The following is a 26920-nucleotide window of genomic DNA, read 5'->3' on the forward strand; positions in this document are numbered from 1 at the left end:
ATACAGTTTCAGTACAATGTAGCACAAATTGAATACACAAAACGCTTACACTACACAAGTCACACTATGCTGGCCAAACAGGCTTCAAACAAGCCAAATAAGCTTCAAACAAGCTTTGTGCCTCGAGACTAACTTCTCCATTTTTTTCTTTTACGAATCAGTCAATCAAGCTTTTGTCGTTGTGTTCAACGTGTAGTGTGCATGAAGATTCGGTGCATATTCTTCTCGAATGTGCGCGGTTTCGAAATGCACGTTTGCGACTTCAGAGATCCCTGGACCGTCTTCATAGCCGACCCTTTGACGTCGTGAAAGTGCTGGGCGAATGGCCTGCGATTCACCGTCAGGGTGTACAGCGCTCAGTCATCGTCTTTTTCGACTTTTTTTTTTCTTTACTAGACCTGGAGTTACTTGTACCGCAGTGACATCTCCATTTTTTTCTCCTATCATCATCGACATCGTCATCATCGTCATCGTCGTCATTATCATCGTCATCATCATCATCGCCATCGTCGTCGTCGTCGTCGTCGTCGTCCGTAATATTGCGTACTTGGGAGCGGTAGGAGGGTAATGTGTCCCATTCCTACATGCAGTAGCGGAATTTCGGGGAAACGGGTGAAACTGATGACATCTCTGTCGTGAAGCAAAATGTACCACACTTATGATGTGCCGATGATACAGGCATACAATATCCTACTTCTGAAGAAAAAAAGCAAGAGAAAAAAATCAACAGGAGCTGGCTTTTATATTATATTTTACGTGCTTGTATGTGTACCCGATGCATGATTTCATGAAACATCGTTCGACGAGACAGTGTTGATTATACCACGTGACCGTTTTCTAGAGAAAAGGTGAGCACGGCTATACATTGCTACCATATTCACTACCTACTAGTATACTAGTAGGTCGTGACAATATCCCATGCGCTGTCGAAGCTCTTAGTCTTCGCGAATACACAGTGTGACTGAAGTAACTTACGAAGTGAAGTTCCGCCGTACCCTTCGTATTGTATTGTTGTATTGTATGTATTGTATGCACTTCGAACACGAAACAGCCACGAAGACTTCTGTCTTAACCAAGACCACACTTTGACTGTAGGCGTTAGCGAGACCAAAATGTACATCGAAACCATTTTTATCCACGTGGTATAACAGATACGGACTAATGACACGACTTAGTAGACCTGCAAAGAAATAAGTTATGCACGCGAAATGCAAGGGAACCACAACAATAGCCTTGTTTGTTGCAGACTGAACGAGTTCCGTATAAGTCGGCATTCTTCGGGAATGCCTTGCGGTAGCCTTGGGCAATGCACTGATGTGGTCCTCGCCGGTGCCATTATCTCACGTTGGGTCTTTTCGTTATCTTCACTTTGATTGCCTTTTTTGAGCGTAGCAGCAGGTCGCCATAAAAGAGGAGCTTGTCTGGGTGCTCGCAACTCTCAACTTCAAAATGCCGAAGGAACTTCGCCAGCAGCACTTTCACTTCCATGAGTGCAAATTTTTGACCTGAAGGACAACAACAACAACTTTATTTTGAGGCGATGAAATGGGAGTTTCATCGCCTGGAGCCATGTATCTCTCTTTCTCTCTCATACGCACACACGCACGCACAGACAGACAGACGGACGGACGGGCCTGCGGGCATTCCCTATGCACTATAATGGCCAGCCAACGTTCACAGCAGCTAGTACTGAAACATTCAAAAGCGCTAGTGCATCACTTATTCAGGTCTTATTCACTTATTCAAGCGCTCATCACCCTCCAAGATGACTTTAGATTGGAATAGGCTATCGAAGAGTGTTGCGACCTCTTAACCTGCAGAGATACCTTTTTGGCAACGATCAATACATATTTTACCGCTCTGCCGAATTCAATTTCTCCATATTTTTTAAAGTTTACTTATCAACTTATCTTATATTTTACTGTTGCTTCATATTATTATTGCGCGTTCTTGGTTTGTAGGTGGGTACATGTTTATTATAAAAAAAGAAAGGAAAGGTTAGCCTTGCAAAGAGCTGGCTTGCTATTCCAGAAAAAGCTAAAGGGAAAAGAAAAAAAAACGGAAAAGAAAAAGAAGAGAAGAAAGGAAAAAGGAAAGAAAGAAAGAAGAAAAGAGACACTAGAACAACGGTCACATGCAGTTCATGATTCCTGAGATTCGGAGAATACTGAAGAGAGCGGCAGTGACAGCCCATTGGTTTGAGAGCAGGACGGGCCAAGGAGAGCGGCCAAGGAAAAGTCGTTACAGCCAGTCTGGAGCAGACGGCAACGGAGGGTGTTGCTGTGGTGAAGGTGCTGCTGACCGTGTAGGAGGTGGTGTGGGATTTCAGCATCCACGCCACACACATTGCACATGGGTAGCAATCCAGCGAACCGGTAGAGATGTAGGAAGGGAGTTGCCTCAGGACAGAAGTCCGCTTCTGTCCTGAGGCAACTTCCTTCCTACAGACATTGCAGTTTGGTGAATTTAGCCGGCCCATTTTGAATAGAAGTGAGGGTGTACGGGCAACATTGAGTCGTAGGCAGTGGAGAAGGGATTCTTCTTTACGACTGCGGTAGGGGTCCACACTTTAAAGAACTGACGATTAATGCGAACTAAACGAATGTGTTATTGTTCCGCTTGTATTCGAGGAATTACTCACCGATGCAGTTTCTGGGTCCAGCCGAAAACGGTAGGAATGCGAAGGGATGACGCTTGCTGCAACTTTCTGGCAGGAACCTGTCCGGGTCAAACTGGTCAGGGTTAGGGTAATGATCCGCACTGTGGTGAATACCGTAGATATAGACGTGACACGTCGAACCCTTTGGCACTACGTACTTTCCTGTAAAACACCGTGAAAGGAAGGAAACGAAATTGAGTGAGGTTTCCTTGAGAGGGCGTAGTGCTCTTGATTGGGTAAGTATGTAATTGTCGGCATATGGCTTACCCACGACGGTGTCTTTCGATATGTACCTACCGACCCATGGAACGATCGTGAAAACTCGCATCGTTTCCTGCAAGCATACGTTAATGAATTGTAAAACGCATTCCTTTTGCTCTGCTGTGTATTGACTAGTGAGTTCTATCGGTTGTTACAGCTAGGAGACCAAAAGAAAAGAACAACAATGGGCCCACACCTTGAGCACGCAGTCTAGGAGTTGCATCTGCTTCAGGTGGGCTGTGGTTATGTGCTCATCGTCCCCTACTACAGTGTCTATTTCATCGTGAACTCTCCTTTCAATTTCTGGGTGTAATCCCAAGGCGTAGATTGCCCACGTGAATGTTTGGGCTGCAGTGTCATGGCCCTGTGATAGAAAGGCGAGCAGATTGTATAAGGCTGTCTAAGCGTAGCTTATTTCATGGAGACGGTGCAGTATTGGCTGTGTTGCACTTTCTCCATGGACTCGAACAGGCCGAAGAGATTTGAACAAAAATGTGAGTGCGGCTTCAGTGGTTCAACCGTGCGCAAACACACCTGCCCGCGCAAATATTGTAGTAGGAATTGTCGTTTTACTCCGAAGTAAGGTCGAATTCAGTTCGTATATCACGGTTTGATTATTAAGCGGTGAAACAACTTCAACGCCCAGTCGAAACAAATGATCAAGTCATGAGATCGAAAGCGCACACAAGATTAACAATTGATAAGTAATGTGAATGACCCACCTCATCATCATCCAATTTATGTGTGTGTGTGTCATAAATAATGTAAGCTGGCACGCGCATATAGGTGCACAGTACCATACATCTCATACCGTTTTACAACAGGTTATTTTTAGTTATGGTTAGTGTTCTGTAGTACGTTCATTTCAAATTTGCTGCATGCTATTCGACCTTGCTGAAGGGGAGAAACACTGCAATCGATCAATCAACGTTAGAGAAAGAAAACCAATATATCCTTTTACCGACGCTTGCAACTCAAAATCATTCTATTCTTGTAGCTTATTTTATCGTGAGTCCCCACTAGAATCTTCCGCATCGCTGCTTCCAGTGAGGTGATGCTCTTAAGGGTGGTCATCCTGAGAACGGCGTGACTGGCAGCCATTTTTGCGCCTGTATTTCACCACTGAAAGACGATAGACTGAAGTCGAGGTGGCAAATAGCATTCGTTCACTGCAGCCTTACGTTTCAAAAGTGTTCTTCTCACGGTGCATGGTATGCAGTCAATAAGTACTGTGATAACACATTAAGCGGTACATTGCAATACGGTGATCTTCGGCGTCGTTGTGTCCGCACTCATGCGAAACAAAAATAATAAAACTTATATGAACGCCATATACGTGTATCTACATGTTGAAATTCAACTTACTGGCGGTGCCTAGTTTTTCACTTCATAATATGACACTTGCTACTTTATAGCATCTCGTTATTACATACGTATACAACCGCTGTGCTAATGATAATTCTCCCATGAACCTTCGTATACATACAATGTTGCAAATGTAGAAATCAAAGAATGCCGTTTTGCAGTGTATTCCTGCATACATTAACACCAAGGAGAAGTATACAAACTCACGGCAAACATAAAGGTGTCAACTTCTTGCCTTACATCTTCAATGGACAACGCACCCTTTCTGTGGTGACTGGTAAGGAGGTCCAAAAAGGCCAGGCGCACTCCTCCTTTTCCGGTGCGTGGAGAACAGTCTTCCATATTCCTCATTTTTCTTTCGACTACCTAGTTTGACAACACCACCTTTATACGTCAACTTATTCAAACGAAATGGTTAGTAATGACCAGAGGTACAGTTGTAACCCTTTCCGGCTCAAGTTATCTTCCGAGTTCTCCGAAAAGAGCGTTCTTACGGAGTTTGTAAAGTCGTGTAGCCGCCTCATAAGTTTCGAAGACGTGACTCCATCTTTCGTTAGTTGATATACCATGTCCATCCACGCCCATGGTCGGAGGCATCGTTTGATGAACAGGCGTGTGGCACTGTTAAGAAGAAAGCCATTAAGCTGTGAGGAAATAAGGGTCTCACTCGATCAGGATGTAATCGAGTTGATGATATCGTATGGTGAGTGATTACGTACACTTCTATGTCTCTTGCATAACCAGGAACACCTTCAGCTGTTGCTTGTGCATGGACTTTGACGCCCATTGCTGTTTCTGAAGAAAAGTGGAGGCGTTTCCAAATGTAATCTTTGAACCATAACTTTAATCAATGTAATGCCTAGAGAACTGCTGCATGCATCTCTTACGCGGACTAAGCGACTGGAAGACTGGTCAGAGTATACGGTGAATGCAAACATGACATTTGCAAGCGCTCCCCAAAGAAAATACAGCGGGATTGGAAGTGTGTCACGAGATCGATTACAGCATCGCTACACAGAGTTGTATGATGATGTGGCCGGGCGCCATGATTTTGCATCTCGGTGTTTTGTGTTCTATGGTGTGTATTTGCCCTACATTTTCTCCGGCCACCATTGACGTGATTGGGTATCAGTTAGGATAGAGCGCAACGGAGAGACGCTATGGTCGGAGATGCCGAGTAAGCAGGCGAGCAGGCACGAAGAGTGAGGGTATTTCAACCCAATATTAGGTCCTAGCAGATCCAACGATTGGATCACATTTCACACCATTAAGAACGTCTTTGAGTTTCACAACAACATAAGGACGATTACTTTTTGTTTGTATGTGTATGTACCATGACCTACTGGTTATAACGACCACGTCATAATCGACAACCCTTATGAGAAGCCCATCCGCACGATCCGCTAGGGGCGCTACTCATTGGCCCGCGAGATCTGCGTCATGATTGGACAACGGAAATTTGAATTTTGAACGCGCAGAAGCGGACGTACGACTATACCGTATAGCAGACGACAGCAACAGCTCATATGAAAACGCGTAGAATGATGATGATAATCAACTTTAGAATAAAACATCTTCCGTGGGACATCCGCCGCTTGTACAAAACTACTAAGGCAAGCCGAAGTACAGAGTATTGTAAGATTTGAGGAAGCAATAACCGGGCCGATGAACAGCGCCACCGCTCGCTTCCAAGTGCGGCGCTGAGAAGGGTTGCCTATGTCATGGTCGTTATGATCTAGTAGTTCGTGGTATGTACAAGTATTTTCGTACGTCTATCGCAACGTGCCAAAACTGGATGCAAAGTCACAGCCTTCTGCCTTTGCGCCTGGTTTCCTCTCGTTATGCTTAGCGAGAAATAATAATAATAATAATAATAATAATAAAGATGGTGATACGCCTCCCATCGTATAGAAGCTCTAGGTTTCGTCGCAGTAGAAAAGCTTTTACCCTCGGGACTAACCTCTCCATATTTTTCTTTCATATCCATTTCAACCCAATCCGGAAAAGCATTTTGATGGCTACTGTTAGCGCGCGGTCTGCTACGCGATAGGATGACACTCATATCCATCATGTCAGCTATCTCGTATCTCTTCTCTGTCGTCCACGGGGGGGCTGCTTAATCGGTGCCGCTTCGCTTGTGTCGAAGGCGTGGCTTCCTAAAAGAGCTACGACCCACTAAAATGGCCTATATGTCGTCGTGTCACGTTTTGAACGTTAGCTTGAAAACTAACGATCTCACCCCGTTGTGTGCGAGATCAAGACTGAATCCTCGGTGCCATTACGGCACAAAACACACTGTAACACGTGTCCGTGGTGTCCCAACAGTTGTGTCACCCTAGCTGAGCGATTTCATGTATTTTTTTCACTGAGCGAAAACATTATCATTGCGTGACATTAATTTGAACGGCATGCTAACTAGCAGGTAGAGGGAACTCGTGAAGCGAAAGGCGAGGTTGTCCTGCTCTATTGGTATCGATACGCTAGGACAGTTTATTTCCGCTCAGGGGAGGGGGTAAAGGATGGACCAATGAGGTTGCTCCACAGGCAATAGAGGAAAGAGGGAAACTGGGGAACTGCGCAGACAACTGACCTACTTCCATAACGTATGTCGCTGTGTCCCGCCAGCTGTTACCCGCCGGCTCTACATGCGCTGTTCAGTGCCCGTTACTGGGTTCACCAGCCGTTCACTTGTTCTGTACCATTGGCCCCGACGAGGTGCACTGAAACATCGTAGATGTGTTCACCTACCGCAAATGACGTCCAGCGCACACTTTGATGCGAGGGGAAACAAGTTTATCTTCTCTGAAGCGGTAAACGTTTCCAGCTTCCTGATGAGCACGTCTGCTTGTTCGTTCATAGTTGGCAAAAAGTTATCGAGCACTCGAAAGTGGAACGCAGGTGTTAGCAACTTTCTATGAACTCTCCACGTGCCGCCGTGACTGAAAAAGTCGTCAGAGAAAAGTATTCATTAGGGAGGTGCAGTTAGACACAGGCAGTTAAGATGCAGGGAGATACCGCTCAGTGAAAATAACCAACCTAGTCAATAGACCATCGGCACCTAACCAAGGGTGCAGATTGTCGTATACAACAGACTTCTTCAGATTCTTGCTACTACCGAGGAGACACTAAAAAAAAAGTAGCAATTTGCTCACTGCTCTACTTGATTGTTGTTCGCGACATGGACGATGGAATGCCATGCCATAGTCTCCTGTATACTACATGCCTGCCCAATGAGGCAAAAGCGGCCGTTCACGCGACCGTATGGGGGGTGCCAGTTTCCTAGGGTCGGAAACACGGACAGTCAGAGCAGTGACAACCTTTGCCTACCCCGTAAGTGTACGCTGCCGCATGCTCGGTGCATGCTTTAGTCTACAGTGCTTTGCGGAGACAAGCGTCCTGGATGGGCGCGCGCTGCGCAGGCTCTGTCGTCGCTCGATAAGCCAGTGGTTGTGGAAAGACGCCGTGCCAGTTAGCGTTGGTACAATCTCTTTTGGGTGTCATGTCATTTCTCCGCCTGTCAGACGCCACGGGTTGTAATCTGCAATCTGTGCGTAGGAGGACGTCGTCATGACCAATACGGCTGATACCGCATCGAGGTAGCTATCACCAACCTAGGAAACTAGCGCCACTATTCTGGACGACCGACGTCTGTGTGTTTCGGAATCATTGGGCAGGCATGTAGTACAGATCCGGACAAAAGTTTACGGAACACCAAAGCGACGTATTTCTTGATCTCAGCGCCACCCTAGCGGCGAACGTTAGTGGGCACCCTTACTGAGAGGTGCGTCGAGTACCCGGTCACCTGTTTGTAAGTCTACCTGCTCCTGTTTGCAGCAACCGTGTCGCTCAGACGACTATACATATACACCACTTCAGTGTTCCGTAAACTTTTGTCGGGACCTGTACATAGGAGGCTATTGCCATGCATAGTCATTGATAACTTTTCTTACTTCCGCTGCTTCTGGTGTTGTGAGAAACACCACTGGTTTCCACCCGGCGTAGACTTTGAAGATGCCTTCCTTTTTGTGTATTTCGTACAGACCTCTTATCCACTGAAAGAATTCTGACATGCACAGCATATGCCATTACACTTCAGCGGCTCTTCTGGCTTATTTACAACACCTAGTTAAGGATTATGCGAATCCGAGGCGAATGGTAGAACCATGCTTAAGGTTACACTCACCCACTGTCCCTCCTATCCTCCTGGGGTTCAGGGACAAGGAGTGACAAAAGAACCGTATCCCGGTAAGCACTCTGAAGGAATCATCTGGTCCTGGTACGTTCCGGAGCAGTCTGTAAGCACGGTACTGTCTTGCCCATGAATACAATAGCCGTCTCAGCAGGACCAAGAGGACAACCAAGATGAAAAATTTTGGCGCCACATAGCGCAGGAGCCAAATGGAGTACATGTTGACTGCACCTGTGCACCTCGTTTGAAGCCACTGCTGGCTTTCGGTTCTCCCATGGAATGGGAGTGCATCATGTCCCAAACAAGGAACGGGTTCTTTATTTACTCACCCGTTTACCCCGTTTATCTAGCGGTTTCATTCTGAAGACAAGCAGACAGCTGTGATATGCGTCCTTTCTGTGCAGCGGTGATTTGGAAATCTAAGCATTGCACGGAGCTTCCTCGTACTGCTAGGCATACATCATAAAATTGAGACAGGGTTCTGCAGAACATGTCGCAAGACACTTGACGTGCATTTTCGTGGCGTTGCAGAGTCACATTATCCGGGCAAGTGAGTGCTGTCAGGAGCGGTGTGTGAAGCTTGGCTAGGAGTCAGTGTGAAGTCTTAATCATTGGCTGATGATCAACGCGCCCAATGTCACTACTGGATGCCAACGAAGTTAGGGAATTGCCAATCAATTAAGAAGAATGACGTGGATCTCTAATGGCTTCCTGTCCTAAGAGTGCGCCGAGTGCACGATGCATATGTGATAATATGTGACTTTATGTGGAGTCCACTTAAAATGTCCACACACGCACACGCACACACACTCACACATACTCACTCACACACACACACGCACGCGCACACGCACACAGACAAACAGACAGACAGACAGAACTTCACTGCACGCGCTCCGAAGAACCGACTTTCATTGAGAATGATCTGGTTCTCTTTCCTGATTGGTTGAAAATCGTAAGTGTACGCCTTTTTGTGTCAGCAAAACATGCATCCACATTTATACAAAATGGCGTAGACTTCCTGTTTTCAACATATCTGCCACAAAACGATATTCTGAATGCCGGTTGATTTGGAGCGCTGATTTTGTGCAGTGAAGCTCTACTTTGAGAGTGTGCTGTTTTTTGGAGAGAGTCCATCAGCGAAAGCGAACGAGCAGCAAGAGAGAATCCTACGTCACCGACAAGCGTGCTGTCCAACGATGACACAGGCTGCCCATGTATGCACAAAGTCTGACACTTTCACAATGCCCACGTGAAGGCTCGTGACGTAATTATTATTTTTTCTTTTTAACTGCTACCCTTAAGAGGCTGCGTCGCCTTTTTCCACCACTGCACAGTACTTCGCTATTGTACGTCGCGTTGTCGAAAGAAAGAGCCTTCTTGTTTTATTAATGAATTCTGTAAGCACTGCCGTACATTCACGAGCTTGGCGTTCGTCAAACACCGTCGTCTGGCCGCCGACGTCATCTCGGCTTTGCATCAACAATGGTTTCATTGTCTCTCGCCGTCACTTAAATCCTCTAAGGAGCTTCAGGGATTGCCGGTGCAGTTTTGTTGCTCCTGAGGACAGAAAAGAGCCTCAGGTGTTCCATGGAAGATGGGTAAGCTGCGTGCCACCGCGTCGACACGCGCACCAGGACGTCCTTGAAGGCGCTCTTGAAGTTCTGGTTGCAGACGCCGTAGATAATGGGGTTGATGGCGCTGTTGGCGAACACCATCACATGCGCGGCGAAGGAGTAATCGGGGAACCAGGGAGGAAGCTTTGAAGGGGGAGAGAGAGAGAGAGAAATGACATTAGGAACGCCACCCTTGTGAAAATCGAGTTTTTTTTTTCTTTCTTCTGAGACTTTTTAGTATCTCTTTTACTCCCCCTTTAAACACTGGACTTCACCAGACAGAACTCAGAACAGATCCAATCACCATAGACAATGATACCGTTCTTTTTTTTTTTTTTTGATTGGTTGAAAATGGGAAGCGTACGATCGCTCTGTTCTAAAACAAGAAGCGATAGCTAAGTTATTTGGGGCAGTGGTTTGCACAGAGCGTGTGCAATACAGTTTTTAGGGTGCCATAGTATTTCCGAACATGTACCCGAGCGCTTTGGGTCCCAAAGGCAGGGCCGGCGATTAGGGGGGGGGGCTAGTAAGGCGACCGCCTTAAGCCCCGCGCTTGCATAGGCCCCGCGCACGAAGCCCTCAACCAGGGATTACTTAAATATCAAGTATGTACTTAATCGTGTGAAACAGGCCCCGCGATGTGCCTTTGCCTCAGGCCTCGCACACCCCTAACACTGGCCCTGCCCAAAGGTATAAGAGACCGTCACTGAGCCTGCGCGGAGGCCAAACACTAGTGTTTAGCGCTATGCGCAGAACACTGCTCCCTATGTCTTGGGTGCCCTATATTGTATAGAGCTTTCTCTTGTTCTTCAAGAATGCAAGACGATCGGGTGAATTTGCGGTGGAGCTAGGTTTTGTGCTGAAAGTACTTTTACTTTTGAGAGGTATTTACTAGTATCAGCACAAAGTACCCAGTACACTGACCTCGGTGTGTCCTCCTCGTAGGTACCTGTACACAAGGAGTACCTGGAACGGCAACCAGCAGCAGAAGTAGTTGATGAGATAGACGAAGAACATGCGCACAACCTGTGATATGTGTTCATTCGTTAGATTCGGTAACTCAACACAAAAAAGGTTCGATCGCTTACGTACCTTTCGTCTGTTTTGGGTCTTGGAAGGTTGTTCCTTGTTGGCTACCATCTTTTCGAATTTGTCCATTTTGAACAATATCATCGAGTACGCAACTATTATGACCACCAGTGGAGCGTAAAAAAGGGGTACAAGCAAAACTATCCAGTACACCCTGATGGCTGTGCTTACTTCAGTGCACCATGTCTGCAAAGAAAGAAAGAAAAAGATAATGTCGTGAACAAATAAACGTGTAATATGAGATCAGTTGTTTAACGCTTTTAACTTGTTGATGGCGGCAGCGGTTTGCCTTTCTGTGTCTGTTGAGGAACTATTGTTGTTTTTGATTTTCTTTGACATGAGTGACTGAATGATGAAAGGAAAAATGAAATGGCAGCATTAGCATGGGGGGGGGGGAATATAGGTTTATTGCAAAACAAAACAAAAAACACGAAAGAGGGAGCATGGGTATGATGTCTCTCTCGGGTTTCGTATTGAACCGCTTACTTTCTTTTCTTATTTTATTATTGCGAATGTTGTTTGCTGCGCAACTTTGAAGCATATACGTCGCTCAAAATATCGATTTACGTTAATCGATTAATCGACTAACGTATCGATTAATAATGTTTGCTTGTAACCGAGGGAGAACAGAGAGCGCATTAGTGTCAGCTCTTCAGTAAGTCTCAAGGATATGTTACCTTATTTGAATCTACACTAGCTTGTTCGCAACTATGCTTTTACTTTCAGTGACACGAGCACAAAATCAATTTAAAAAATAAAAATAAAAATAAAAAGACAATGACTGTGTACTTCAATTGCAGCGTTCAGGTAAGTCTGTCATGTATTTAGCGGTGGCTTGTTAATAGTACCTATTGTTGATGACGTATGATGGCGTAAAATGCGCGTCACGAGCGTCCTGTGCCAAAGTTGATTGATTGGTAAAAAAGAAAAAAAAAACGAGTGGTGCCAGAGCTACTGGTGCTATATCATGAAGATTCCGTGGGTAATATGATGCTGATTCTGATGATTCGAGTCTTAATGGCGCACAGACAACTACGTCCTATAATTAACTCTATGACGGTCACCGTGCGCCAAGTCCGTAGTTAATTTGCAGAAACGTACGTATTTAAAGTATTGTATTTAAAATAGTGTATTTTAAATACTTGTTTCGGTATTTAGTATCTTACTAGTTACTTTTTCGAAGGAGTATTTTGTACTCTACAAAAAAAAAAAAAAACGTCTTCAGTATTTTCTACTCAGTACTACTACTAGTAGTACTGAGTACTAGTTCTAGGAGTAGTAGTACTAGTTCTACTACTACTTTTTAAGGTAACGGAGTACTGCTACCATTACTTAAAAAAAAGTAACGCCATACTTTTGCTGGAAATGCGAAGGAGTCGTACTTAACCTGGAACATCGAAATCTCGCTTACAGGAACACATCTTTTCCGGTAATACTCAGTTAAATGGGAGAAGATAGTTTTGCAATAAAAAAGCGGAATACATATTATACGATTTAGACACTTTGGTTTGGGTTTCGTTCCATCACCTTAACGCGCTTTCTTGCGAGCGTGTGTTCAAAGGCACTACAGACGTTCTGCTGAATCACTATAGAGAGAATCACTGCTGCGTTCACTTTTTTGAAGACTGAATAAAAAAGTAAGAATTATGACAGGCGACGAAAAAACGGGGGCACTACAAAAGCACAAAAATGTAAACGGCAATACTTTTCCGATATCGATTTAGAAAGGTAACGCGATCTGCACATGGATACCGAAAAAAAATGTATCGATTGCGGTGACGGCGTTACTTTTGAACGGCGTTAAGTACAACACTGGTTCGTAATTAGGGCAAAGACGACTTGTATCCGTTATTTCCAATGGCGAGTTTTTGTATACCGTTGGTAACGTTACCGTTAAGTTACCATACCTACCGGAACCAACAGAGAGCTTTAGTACATCGTACACTATCGTCTTTGCGTACGTAAGGCATAGCGTTGATGTCTCTGCGCGCGCCCATAACAGAAAGAGAGCTTCGCGCAGTGCGCAGAACCACCAACGGTATCTCTTACGTACGCTAAGTCTGTAGCGTACGATGTACTAAAACTCTGTAATGACGGCGTGCGTGACTCAGAGTCTTATCTATTGATTGGGTGCGGTAGACATATATATATATATATATATATATATATTAGAGTGCTCTAATATTGGACAAGTCGTGTTCAGCAGCGCAATCAAAGAGTCTTCCGAATTAACATGTATCGGTGGGGAATCCCTTCTCATGGACGATCACGTACAACACGTATTATGGAAGGGAATGGTCAGGCAATCTTACCTCAACCAAATCTGCCCATATTCTGCGATAGTGTCTCCGAGTAAAGACGAGCGGAGATGCAAGGGCGACGGCCACTACCCAGATGATGCCGATGACGGTTACAGCTGAAGTTCGACTCAATCTTCTGCTAAAGGGCCTCGCCACAGCGAGCAAACGGTCCAACGATATCACCATCAACGAGAGCACGCTGGCAAACAGGAATGTTCCTGAAAGAGTTAGTCATTATATGATCATGAAAAGGATTGTACCGGTTTTGTCAGGGATGCCGATGCATCACCGGTACATAAGACAGCTCCTATGGAAAACGTTAATTGAACAACAACTACTACTACATGAATGGCGGTGGGATGAGGTGATTCACCTCAACAATTGCGGTACCATACCTCAGTGCGTGTGGGTTAATATATGAGTTGGATGACGATAAAAAAAGATGAGGCATACACACACGCGCAAATGAGATATCACACACGCGGGTGCCACCATTCTGTTTCCCTTTCAGCTTCAATGACCCATGACACAGATGAAAATACACAGCAGAAAAGCCAAACGGAATTCTTTCACGCAATATTTGTTCCTCCCTAACGACCGCACCTTAAAAATACTTGACTAGTGGAAAGTCCGTGAGTAGCACGTCACTTTCACGAACAGTTCAACGTCTCGTCGAACTTCACGTCGTGTGAACCGGCAAGAGAATGCACCTCCGCCTCGATGCCAATACACACCATGCCACAGTTGGAGCACGATCTGGTTGAAGCATAGCCTAGTCTGTGTCTGAACTGCGGGGTGAAAGCCACATTGAGGCGAAGTCGATGCAGAAGGGAGGAGAGACAGCGGGGCAAACGGCCTAGGAGGGAAAACGACAAAGTTGGATCTACGGCGTGCAACAAGGACCTGTCTGTAATGTACAGGCAATATTGTTGCGCCGCCATTGGTTGTGTCATCCGACAAGAATGCCCTCCTGTCACCACGGGTCAACATATTCGGTGTCCACATAATTATGTCATAGTGTTCGACAGCGCCACCAATTTGGTAGAGTTGAATTACGCTTGAAGCTAGAGGCGAACAAGGTCGCGCCCGAAAGCGCCATGGTGTGGAGGGGATTACGATGGTCATTGAAAGGGCAGCGACCTTCGGTCCTACTTTTCTTTCAATAGGAGGCAGCCAACAAGTGCCCATTCGTGGAACCCAGCCCTCCCCTTCGGATTTGTTTCTGTTTCAGTCTGTATACAAACGTCATGATGACCAAGAGATAAACTGATGTTCTGAGGCTGGAACAACATAGAAGGGACAGATACAAACAAAGCCTCAAATTGCCTAAGAAATCAACGATGAAAGATGAAAGTCACTGAAAAGGTTAGCCAGCTGTAGGGATCGAACCCACATCTTCTGGATTGCCGGTCCAGGGCTCTACCAATTGAGCTAAGCTAACACCAATTGGTAGAGCCCTGGACCGGCAATCCAGAAGATGTGGGTTCGATCCCTACAGCTGGCTAACCTTTTCAGTGACTTTCATCTTTCGTCATTATGACGTTTCTCGGGTAGAGGTCTATTCGTTGCTTTACATCGCGAAACAGTTATGAACCTGAGCGACGCCACAGTGGTCTGCCTGTGGATAAGTTTTCTGTCCACCTGATACGGTTCTTTTACGTGCGTGTTAGTGACCCTCACGGAGAACGGCGTGTCTGAGCCGCTTGCACACCGCTAAGGGGAGGACCTCGATATTCCCAGTCGCGAAATCCCCGATCTCGAAATTCATGTTTCTCGAAACAAGGAAAATCGAGGAGAATGCTCTATTGCTTTCACACGATGATATGCCGCGTTTTAAAAACACGACATCAGTATTTAACCACGCAAAATTCACGTGTTTTGGATGTCTATCCAAGGCGTAGTAGCGAACGAAAGCCACATTTTAACAGCCGTTAGGCTTAGCAGGGCGGACACTACGGAGCGCGGCATGTTGATTAGTTTATTATTAGGTTAGTGCAAGTTCGGTGTTTGCATTTTTATGTCAAGGCTAGTCTCAGTTCGCCGTTGGCATTTTCCCGCGCGCGACGGCGCATTTTATAGTCAGATAACATTTATTTACGGTAGTTTATTTTGCGACGGGGATTCCGACCACTTTATTTCGAGGTACACCGCCACTAAGCTGGTGCCGTTCTACCGCGCGGGTTCAAACCCGCAACCGTGCGATCAGTGAGCGGACACGCACTCTATTATTTGATCCAGCGATTAGCGCCGCGAAGCAAGTGTGGCTATGAGTGACGTAACGATGCGGACAGATGGAGAGAGGACAGCAGGAAGGAGTGGGGTGCAGGGGGGTTAGTAATGCGTCCTGGGCCGACTTCAGGGGGAACTGTGCCGACATTCGTCTGGAAAGTCTTCGAAAAACCCGGAGAAAGACAGCACAGCCGGTGGCAGGATTCGAACCCACCACCTCCTCAGTGTTCAGCACGACCTTGGCTACCACCAACGAGCGGGACGCCTTAACCCTTTCGGCCATGCCGGTGGTAGACCAGCGAATGAGTGAACGATCCATTTATCTGCATAGTTCAGTGTCGCGAGGTCGTCCGACTGCCCGCACACGTGCGAGATAGAGAGAGATTGAGAGAAAGAGAGAGAGAATACCTGTTTATTTACAAACATTGGAGCTGAGTGACACCCATGAGGGGTCTGCTGCTCCATTTCTTGAAAGCGTTTCAATAACGCATTCAAGAATGGAGGAGAAATCGAGAAGATGTATCCTTTCGTGGCCGGAAGAGCATTTCTTAGCGGCGGTAATGAACCATGCCCAGTTGTCATGGACGTCACGCAAGGTTAAAGGAGCGTTCTTGGAACCGCCATTCAGGAAAATATAGGATATCCTTGACAAGGCGTTTGCAAGAGTGCTGCCATCTCTAGTTAACGACGCACAACGTTGCGTTTAATTCTGAAGACTTTGCTGTGATGAAACCTCTGGCTCATTTAGGCGCACGGTTATAGTATGTTATTTATTTATTTGAAAGCGAGCACCGACGGAAATATCCTTCTGGGCGCACGAAGTCGTAACGCGACATAAACATGAAATGGAATGTTATACACACGTTGAAGATGAAATGCTACTCATCACCAGTTTGTTCAACCTAAATGCTTCGCACGCCTCACTTAAAAGGTGTCAAGGGTGTCAACACTGCTGTCATGGAGATGATGATGATGATGATGGTAGGAGGGGAAAAAATGGAGATGTGAGCCCGCTCACCGCTGGACAAGCTACTCAACGTCTAGTAGAGAGAGAGAGAGAGAGAGAGAAAAAAAAACTCTGAAAATGACGAGAGCTCTGCTATGTGTGCTACGTGTCAAGGACAGTTACACTAAGCACGTACTGTATGCACCATTTGGTGGTAGCCAAGGTCATGCTGAAGACTGGGGGTTGGTGGTTTAGAATCCTGCCACCGGCTGTGCTGTCTGAGGTTTTCCCTGGGTTTTCCGAAGACTTTCCAGACGAATGTCGGCACAGTTCCCCAGGAAGTCGACCCAGGACGCATACTAACCTCCCTGTCCCCTTCCTGCTGGGCTCTCTCCAGCTGTTCACATCTGTATGCCGCTCATAGCCACAGTTGCTTCGCGGCGCTAACTCTGAATACATAAAAAAAAACGTACTGTATGCGTGTAACAGAATGTGAAGAAAGCAGACAGGGAGGTAGAAAGGGTACGTTAGTCTAGAGGTAAGATGGAAGCAGATCTAATCAAGAAGCCTAGCACAGTACATTGTAGACCATGAATGAGTGTGCGCAAAAATAGAAAATCACGCACCGCGCTCTTCACTGATAATGTGAGCATATATTTACCCCGTCAAGCGAAATCAAAAATAACAAAAATAACAAAGACGGTTAAGAGCATCAACTGTTTACTATATACATAAAAACAAGACTTTCGTGCAGTAGGCTGCACTTCTTCAGGTTTGAGGACCTGTTACAAGTAGTGAAGCATATATCAAAAACGAAGTCACATGGTACAAGAGAAAAGGGTAAGGGTGAAGAGAACTTCAAACGCAATACAAATATCAACAAAAATGAAAAACAAAACGCAATCAATAGGAGGTGGCTGGACAAGGTCAGACAGACATACAGACGAGTCGGAGTTGTACGTGGAGGAAACCAATGAATCATGAATCACATGAATAGGCACAGCAGCCAGTTGGCACAAAGAGCTTTAGAATGCGTACGGGGAAGCGTCAAGCGAACTAAGATAATCCCAGAAACAAATACTAACAAGTAAATGTCATACAAGAGCTTCTTCTGTATCCGCTCAATACACTAACATTTTTGAACGGATGGAGGTTGGGAACTAAGGATAAGCACTATAAGCTCAAAGTGTCGAAACGGGGTAGTTGGTACGCGTGCAATCGTACAGAATCGCTGGTGGAGTGCCGGCGAGGGGTCGTCGATTGTAATCCACTTTTTCGTGAAAAGGACAACATTGGCAAAATTGGAAAGTGCCTCAATACTAGAATGGAATGGATGAAATTGCCACGAGAAGAAAAATAGGGAGATGGTTGTTCCAGAACTCCATGTAGATCCGTCTACTCCTTGACGCTTAAAGCTGAGTGCTCAAAATTCAGATGTAAACAAGTAAGATTAAAGAAACGGTAACGAAGGTGAGGAATTACTGTCGCACGAGTGTACGAAAAGAAAAAGTGAGAATATCGGGTGACGTGATGAACTACAATGATATTTTCCTGAGGTCTCTGAGCTCTAGAACTTGGTGTCCACCTCACTATCCTTGAAATATGGAACTAGAGCGCGAAACGCTCGTTGCTTGAATTGTGGATCCCACGCCCCTAGAATTTTGACGACGCCGAAAGGGCTGTTGTCCAGCGCTGCCAACTCCGATCGCAGACGACGGCGACGTGTTTCGTTATAATTTTCTCAGAGATGTGCTCCACGTCCTCCACATGCGCTCAGCTTCACAGCCAATCGGATTTCAAACTCGAGCGTTGTCGTGAATTCCGGCTCGAGGAAAACGTTCGAACACCGTCAGATTAGCAGCACGGTGACAAGAAAATACTAGTAGCATTCATGAAGCAGCATCACTTTCTGTTTGACTAACATCTCCATATTTTTCTTTCATATCAAGTCCAATCCAATCTAATCTGTTTGACGTATTGCAGCACGCAAGGAAAGGACATGCTCATCATGAGATCGTGCGCAAGCATGCGACACCAATTCGTTCTTGGGAATAGGCTTCGTCTGTATGTGCGCTTTGCAAGTTTGTAATTGGTCGCAGTCTGACAGCAAGAGTTGCGTAACTGAACTCTGTACGCTCAGTGCATGTATGTGTGCCAGCCTGCCAGGTCAGTATGATGAATCAAATAAATTTCTGTTCATTACAACACTTTTTTTCGGAGTTGTTTTGGAATCACGGAATAACTGTACGGCGTGCATGAAAGCTAGTATGCCTAGAATTCAGTGGTAGCCGGGACCTGCTAAGCCAAGCGGCGAACCGGACGGCAAGGCTTCTGATTGGAGGATTGAGGGAGCAATCGGTGCATTCTAATTGGTTATGTGCCCAATGGGGTGTGTGAATTATTCTATACTGTGAGCTCGATGGCGAGCTGCGGCGGGCTGAGGTAACTTCTTGAAATCTGGTGAATTTAGATTCACCTTCCGGCGGGCCGACGTCATGATACGTATATGATACGACGTTATGGTACAAAGCTATATACTTTTGGGTAACTGTGGGTACGATAGCAATTTTACGTATACAGAATACGTAGTATAAGCACAAGCAACGGGGTACCGCCCAATTCTCTTTTCTTTTCGTGTTTGTTTTGTTTTGTTTCGCCAGACTCTTTCTTCAACATGAATTCACAACTTGGTATAGGTGATCGTAGCGTGCGTTTCAAGAACTAAATCTGAACGGCATCAGCGCATGTAAGATCCGCAACTGGTATTGAGTATATGCCCGCATCCGCAACCATTGCACTTGTGGGTCATTTTCAATCCACTACGTCCTCTTATATTGCGGCCGCACTTGTACGCAACGCGTTACAAGTAATTGCGTTTCCTGTAATCAATTACTTTTTTGAACTAGCAACTTTTCAAGCAATTCGATTACAATTTTGAGTAATCAATTACTTTTGATGTAGAGTGGCTCAAAATAACAATGCTCTGTGACAAATTTCATGTGCCTTTGTTGGGCCATTCTACTGTAGTAAGCGGAAAAAATATTATTGCTACTTCTCACGAGCCAGTCTTTCGCGCTATTTCACCTGTCCCAATCACTTGAGAGTCGGGGTTTTTCTTTTCTTTTTTTCGAAGCACACATGGGCGGAAATTTTTGACTGAATTGAAAGTAACGGCCCGAGTAACGCGTTACTTTGCTCAATTACATTTTGAGTCGAGTAATCTGTAACGGTAACCAATTATACTTTTGCTAGAACAGTAACGGATTTAAGCAGATTCCATTAATTTCTACCCGTAAGCCGCGCTGATATGCGGATATATGCGGATGCTGATATGCGGATATATATGCGTACCGGCGCGCTCCTCTAAGAAGCCAAAAGCATCCGCTGGAACTCTTTGGGGTATAGCGTGCACTGTTAGAGCTCGGACGCACTGTAGCGAAGCAATACTTGAGTGGATTCTCGTTTGGAACTAAGCTATTTGCTGCTGGCGTGGGGATTCCGCCTGAATACTTCCAGAGTTGTTTTTTGCGTCGGCTATTTTGAAGCAAGCAGCCGCGGAAATTAGCGCCATGAGCGAGTAGCACTTTTTCTATTACGCAGTGACCGCCCTTAATCTCCCCGGAATGCAAACAGGAGCGGCTATCGGCGAATTTGTTTACCCACTCCTGTCGCCATATGGCAGCGTACACGTACAGGTATAGCAGCGTCCGTACTCTAATGACTCCATTTAGATTGCAGAAGAAAAGTCTGGTTGTTCCTGCCACGAGTAAGACGGAAGTAACGCGGTGATTTTCAAGCAGTGGCGCGCATCGGTAAAGTTGGCTTCTCTGCCCTATATTCGAGCACTGCCGTGAAATCATCGTGAGGTTAGCTTAATTGAGTGCATTAAAATAATGCACGGACCGCAGGTGTCGTGACGGTAGTACCCTTTTAAGAGGGCTGTACGCCGAAATAAATCGTTTAAAATAAAACATTAAAAAATCCACGCTCAAAATTCCACCCTTCAAAATCTATTTTCTGAAATAAACCGCTTAAAAATACACGCCCTCATAATAAGCGCTGTTAAAATAAATCCTGGTTAGGCTTAGGAAGGTAAAGCACCTATGATAGTTTATGGGCGACACGAAGTTCTTTTCGGCGGAACATGCTATTATGATGTTTCTTTCTAATAGCATAGAATAGAAATAGAAAGAAAACAATCGAAACGTAGGTCGCACTGGTGCGACCAGCTGTTCCAGGACGCTTGACGTTTCTCACGAATGTTTGTACTGTTATCAATTACATTTCTTCAAATAACAACTGGGGATTTCGAAATATAAAAGTGATGAGGACGACGCGCGTATGAATACAGGACACGCACTCTTGACCCTTGAGCCAGCTGAGCGCTGTGAACGAGGCTAACAGGCTTCCGGGGGGGGGGGGGGGGTGGCTATGGAAATCCCTGCAGGGAAATCCCTGCCCACCACAGAAAACATGCGAGCATCCCTCAGTAGTCTTCATTGGGATGCTCCCTGTACCACGGTAACCGCCAGGATTATTGGCGAAGTTACCCCATGAGTTGCCACAAAACACAGAAACAGTTGATCGACAAAACCCACAAACACCGGCAGTTTCAAAACATGTTGTCTGCATCAATGACTCGGAAAAATTTCACCACGGCGGAGAACGCCCGGTGCCTGACACTGGGATGTCAGGGCCCCAGTGCTTTTGAAGCACGAAGCCGACGGCCGTCCACTTCTGCCAGCTCCGACTGTAGAAGGCGACGAGCTTCGGTGCACCGTACGCGAGACATTAAAATGTGCTCGACATCCTCCACAACACTGCACATGGAGCATTTTGGGGAGCCTGTTTTTCCGATCATATATAAAAAGCGACCACTTTAGAGGACATTCAGACGGAACCGGTGGATTCGGGTCTCTATGGACCGAGGAAGCGAGGCTGGGACTACGAACGAAAAGCCCTGGTCTATGCTGATCCGTGACGACCTTCCAGAAGCATTGCGCCACGTGTCCCTGCTGAGACTCTAGTTAAAATTGGCAACATTAAGTGGGAGCCCGAGGGAGGTGAATTACATCTTCCGAACCGGACCAGGAGCGCGTTCCTGCTAGCGCGTGAACACCGTAGGATCGTAGCACCGCTCATTGCAAAAGCACGGACGAGCTACGATGTTGCGGTGCTCACGCGCTGCCAGGAACGCGCCCCAGGCCGCTGCATCCGCCGCGTCATAAGGGTCCACCGAAGGACGATGTCGTGCCCCTGTGCTACACACGCGCTGTAAGCCTTACAGGAGCAATGAGGCGACATTTAACATCGCTCGAAATCCTGCCTCGTCTGTCAAGCTGTCCACCAGGAGTCACAATATAATGCAAGATACTTTTGCTCTGCGGTAAGTCGTACCTGTGCAATCGAATTTACAAACAACAGCCGAAGATAGCAGACGCAGACGACCAACACGATAGTGATCTTCGTTTTTTCTTCGCAGCTCACGCGCCGCTTATATACATGCTTGAGCTGTGCCGCTGAACGTCACTGGTCACGTGAGGGGAGTAGCATACGTCACGACGTCTTCTTGTTCTGCGATGCGCTCTTTTCACGAGGAAAAGATTTTTCAAAGGTGTGCGGAACAGAGCCCTCGCGCTCGCTCTGTACGTCACCTACGCTCATCGGTCTTTCGCAGGAACCCATTTTATTGGCTTGAGAACACTTTGCACCGAAAAAAAAAACACAAAAAAACCAAAAGAAACTTTGGGGGTCACTTTAGTGCTCTTTTAATGGCGTCGTGCACGAGTGACTCAACACCTCAGCCCGGCGCTTGCAATGCTCGCAGTCCGGTGTCTCATATGACTCTATAAATTGCATGCCAGCCTGCCACCAGCTAGCCTGCATTTAGGCCACTCTATAAATTGCATCGCCACGATGATTCTGTAGAACTCTGAGGCCGTGAACGATGTGCGATGAGACAATCGCGCGTAACCCTCCATGCAGAGCTCAGGGACAACATATGCACACGTGGATCCTGATTCATTTGTAGACGCATCCGTGCATTACCTGAAGAGTGTGTTGAATCGAAACACTTGAGGGCACCAACTTTCTTCCCAGAAGAGGCGGGACTTTCGAGAACACCCGAGGTGGTTCAAAGTCCACGGAGGGCTGTAGTGCACTGTCAATGGCTTACGCCTGGGGGTGTAGGAGCGCGACGACACGATAGCGTGGGTGAAACCTCGAAGACCTTCGTCTCGAGATAGCTCTTGGCAACGGGTGAGAACGAAATTTCGTTGTTAGTCGAACGCAATGGCGCAGCGATTCTATACCATCGGTATAGATGTCGGTATACCATCGGTAGCATAAGAAGCCGGGACTGTCCGGACTCGGCTACAACAGCTGCATTGGACGCTGCTCTGGGGACACCAAGGCAGACCTTGGTGCTCTTGGCCAACGCACGTTCTAGAATGATTTTCGACTATGGCGCGTTATCATGAAGAACTGGTGGATGGAACGTGAGGGGAGATCGTACCAAAGCAGTATGGAGGGCAAGCATTGGTGTACAGGACGATTAGGATAAAAATGTATAAAACGAAGCCATTAATTCCCCTTCTCGCGTCATTTGTGCAATTCTTATAAGTTTCACTGAAAGCAACTTTATCCAGAATCTGCAAACGGTGCACATAAAGTGCAACAGTTAAAACTGTCCGCTTTAAATTCCCAGACAACAAATAACATATGTTTTCTAACTTTAAAACAGGTTCACTTCTGCAAGCATCGACAGATTTTCATGGGGTGCATAACTCACCTTGAAACAGTCCCTCCAGTCTGCAGAATACCCCCCCGAGGACGTAAAACTGGTAGACGTTAGTGACCAGAACTTGCCACGATGACACGACAGTCGTCAACAGGTCCGCCACTGCCATGTTACAAATGAAGAAGTTGGTCCGCTTCCTCATCTCCCTGTTTGCGGCAACAACGCAAAGAATGGCCAGGTTGCCGAACGTGCCGAAGAGTATGACCGGGACGTAAGGAAGGCACTGCAGCACTAATGGCGGCCCGGACAATTTGTACCAAACGCGCTCAAAGTCACTGAAGTTATAAAGCACCGTCGCATTCCACCCATTCATTGTGTAATAGTTTTTGTGGTCATTGTCGTCAGACTCCATGATCGTTCGCGAAGCTGCGTTGCTGTACCACGTGCCACATTAGAAACCTCAAAGAAGCATTGTTGTGCATCGCAGCAAAATACATCCTACACCCCGATGGTTCAATCTCCCCCGAACAGATGTCGCACTCTGGAGTATCGGTAACGTCAGTGTGTATATGTATTAGTCTCTATCCCTGATGACGAGATAGTGTCTCGCATATTGAACTTTGTTCAGCATACTCAGCGCGTTGATAGTTGTTTCTGCGCAGAGGTTTATGGCAGCGTTTTCTGCTGGGAAAAGAAAATCGGCTTTATTTATTCAAATTGTGGGTTCTGCGCAAGAACAGAGTAGTGTACATGTATCTCATCGGGATCGTTGAATGTCATAAAAATGCCGAATTCAGACATGCAGATTAATTTGCGAGCAAACTTAAACATTGCACGGGGATATCATTTGTATCGACAGTTACTTCTGCTTCTCTAAAAAACGCAACAAAAGGGACTTCCAATGTTTTCTCAACATAGGTTTGCGTTTAATACCCAACGTCACGTTTCGACGAATTGCGGTGTGACACTGCGTCGCAACTACATAGTCATTTTTATTGCACATTTTCGGCGTAACACGTCTTGTCTCGTGGTGAAAGTTGCACACCATACAGAAAGGTGTTTTGTAAATATGCACATTTCAAAGAGCATATCTTAGGGAGAACACCATTTCTGGAGGGTGCATTACACGTAAAACATTGTTATGCGTGTTCTGCAAATACTGTACTATTTTAGTTATTACGCACACGTTTACCTTTCAGTTGAGCTATAACAGAATGGAAAGATAAAAAGGACATCTGTTTACGCAAACATCCGTTTTACACCCCAGAACGTGTAAAAAACATGCTGTGGTGTCCAAATTGATATAATACCATTATACAACGCGAATGCGCACTCTACTCTCGTGCAGGCACATCTTGGTTCATTGATTGATTGGTAAAAGAAAAAATGGAGATTATTTATATTTATTGGGTAGAGCTGTAAGGACCAATCTGCTTTCGACGAGCGGCCCTATTTGTGTAGCGATCTGACGTGTTTGGGTCTGATAAGGCGCAAGTCAACCGAAACGTACTCTTGTTCCACCTGGACTGTAGCCTGATTATCGCGCATTCTGTTGGTGAGGTTTGGTGTAAATCATTTGATCGTCCACTTGTGGGCCATACGTGTTCATTCGCTGTTCCTGCTCCTCTGCCGCTGCTCGAAATCGAAAAGACGTCGAGAAGGATGATATTTTGGAGATTCGTGTATCATTTCTACTCTCAGCTCCTTGAAGCCATCAAGCTTGAGGAGAGCGACGCGTGGGACTACCTACGCAACACAACTGAATGTTGCTACCAGGACCTGGACGAAGAAACAACGCTGTACATCCTAATGGCGAGGAAATATTTTGAGGAAGCAGAGGCCCTTGGCACTACGGACACCTTCAGCCTTCCGCATGCAGAAAAGTGGATCTTCTCTTCGGTACTCTCCCTCCTTTTCGTCGCCTCACTCGTCGGCGGGGGCGTGTGCTTCTGCGCCGTGTTCTCCTTTCGCGGGAAAAACATGCTGTGGCGTCTGACCGCTTCACTGGTCGTCAGCGAAGCCCTTCACGCCCTGACGTTCTTCCCGCTCGAACTCTCTTTGATTATCTTTAACATGGAATGGATCTTCGGAGCGGTTGGCTGCAGCTTAATTCCGGGTCTTCTGGGCACATTCACACTCATCAACAGTTTTTCCCTGGCCTGCATCGCTGTGGGACGCTGTATCGCTATCGTTCTGCCCTTCCACCAACGCGGACTTCAAGCCTGGACCGGCAATGGAATTGTAGTGTGTACGTGGATCCTCGGAGCATCCCTGAGTGTGCCTTTATTTTTCGCTTACAACACAGACGCTGAGAGCCAGTTCTGTGCGGCGGACTGGAGTCCGTCTAACCGCCGGATCCTAGCCGTTGTCCTTCCCGCTGTTACATTTGCTCCAATGATGCTCATTGTGAGCGTGTGTTACGTTTCCATCGTCTGCTTTCTCCGGAGCAGGAAACCAGCGGCAGACCGTACCAGTAACGGACCCGCGGCGCTGGCTGCACAGAGGCGAGAACGAAGAGCCGTCAAAGTGCTTCTGTCGCTGATAATAGTGTTCATCGTTTGCAAAGCACCGTGTATGATCTACAACCTGGTTGTTGAAGGGTACGGAAGTCATCAGCTTGAATACGTGCGGATCCGATTTTCATTCGCGTGCCTCAAAGCTGTCAGCTGGTGTCTGAACCCAATTTTCTACTGCATGCTGCAAGAACAGTTTCAAGATTATATTTCGAACCTGAAGCTCAGGTTCATGTCTCGTAACGTGTTCTTTTGTTCAGAGCCACGAGGAATTCAGGCTGCACAGTTGACGACTCGTGAGCACGCTGGTGCCACTCGGGTTCCACGTGCAAGGGGAACGGAGAGCAGAGACACTTTGACAACTAGATGCTCGCCCGCCAGAAAGAATTTGCAAAACCGTGTGGTACACTTCCCTGCGTGAGTTCCTCGCGGACTTTAGCGCTGGCAAGTGCGTGCTATGTAATAAGGGTTCATTCTTCTCAGTGGACTCCGCCCTGTGTTCGGTGTCATGAACTCGCGTGTCAACCTGTGAAAGGTTGCGTGTTATTTGGGATGATAATGATGAAAGGGAATAAATATACGGGAACATCCTCTTGGTGTGATTGTGTGTAGAAAGTAGAAGAAATAGCAGAAAGTAGAAAGAAGTAGAATTGCAGTAGAAGTGTAGAAACTAGAATGTCTAGCGCACCGGAGTTATTTGGATTTCATTTTTACCATTTGCTGCCTTCGATGCTGTTCTAAGCATTTTTCCCGCTGGCTTGATTCCTATGGCTCACCGAGGGTTACGACTTGTCAGCATGAGAATCGAAGCCGCGTTGAGGCGCAACCTACGTGACGGTTATGTAATACATTTTATTTTCTATTGACGTACTATCAACAAGATAGTAAAGCAGCTGTCGTTGTTTAACGTGCGTTGGCAGCTACGGCATACGCGTACGTGTTTAATGTGTTCATGTGTTATCTTACTGGATTGCGACGTCAACAAACTTCGTGCGCGTAGGCGATCTATTTTTG

At 46.3% G+C, this 26920-nt stretch overlaps 2 protein-coding genes across 2 annotated transcripts; both read right to left on the reverse strand.

Moving 5' to 3' along the window:
- Nucleotides 1-1187: 1187 nt before the first annotated feature.
- On the reverse strand, nucleotides 1188-8298 carry LOC135369438 (cytochrome P450 4V2-like; the record flags this gene model as incomplete). Its single annotated transcript, XM_064603027.1, has 10 exons — nucleotides 1188-1505; nucleotides 2642-2821; nucleotides 2927-2993; nucleotides 3117-3284; nucleotides 4493-4651; nucleotides 4780-4906; nucleotides 5005-5080; nucleotides 7034-7224; nucleotides 7322-7410; nucleotides 8236-8298. Coding segments are annotated over 10 exons (1290 nt in total), but the record flags the coding sequence as incomplete, so codon positions are not given.
- A 1463-nt stretch (nucleotides 8299-9761) lies between these two features.
- Nucleotides 9762-23916, reverse strand: LOC135368436 (gastrin/cholecystokinin type B receptor-like). The gene is made up of 5 exons (XM_064601689.1): nucleotides 23445-23916; nucleotides 13492-13697; nucleotides 11183-11365; nucleotides 11015-11116; nucleotides 9762-10234 (listed from the first exon to the last, which is right to left on the reverse strand). The coding sequence occupies exons 1-5, from the start codon at nucleotides 23803-23805 to the stop codon at nucleotides 9995-9997; spliced, it is 1092 nt and encodes a 363-aa protein (XP_064457759.1). The 5' UTR covers nucleotides 23806-23916; the 3' UTR covers nucleotides 9762-9994.
- Between the last annotated feature and the right edge of the window lie 3004 nt (nucleotides 23917-26920).

Source organism: Ornithodoros turicata, chromosome 9, assembly GCF_037126465.1.
Source record: "Ornithodoros turicata isolate Travis chromosome 9, ASM3712646v1, whole genome shotgun sequence".
Classification (NCBI taxonomy): domain Eukaryota; kingdom Metazoa; phylum Arthropoda; class Arachnida; order Ixodida; family Argasidae; genus Ornithodoros; species Ornithodoros turicata.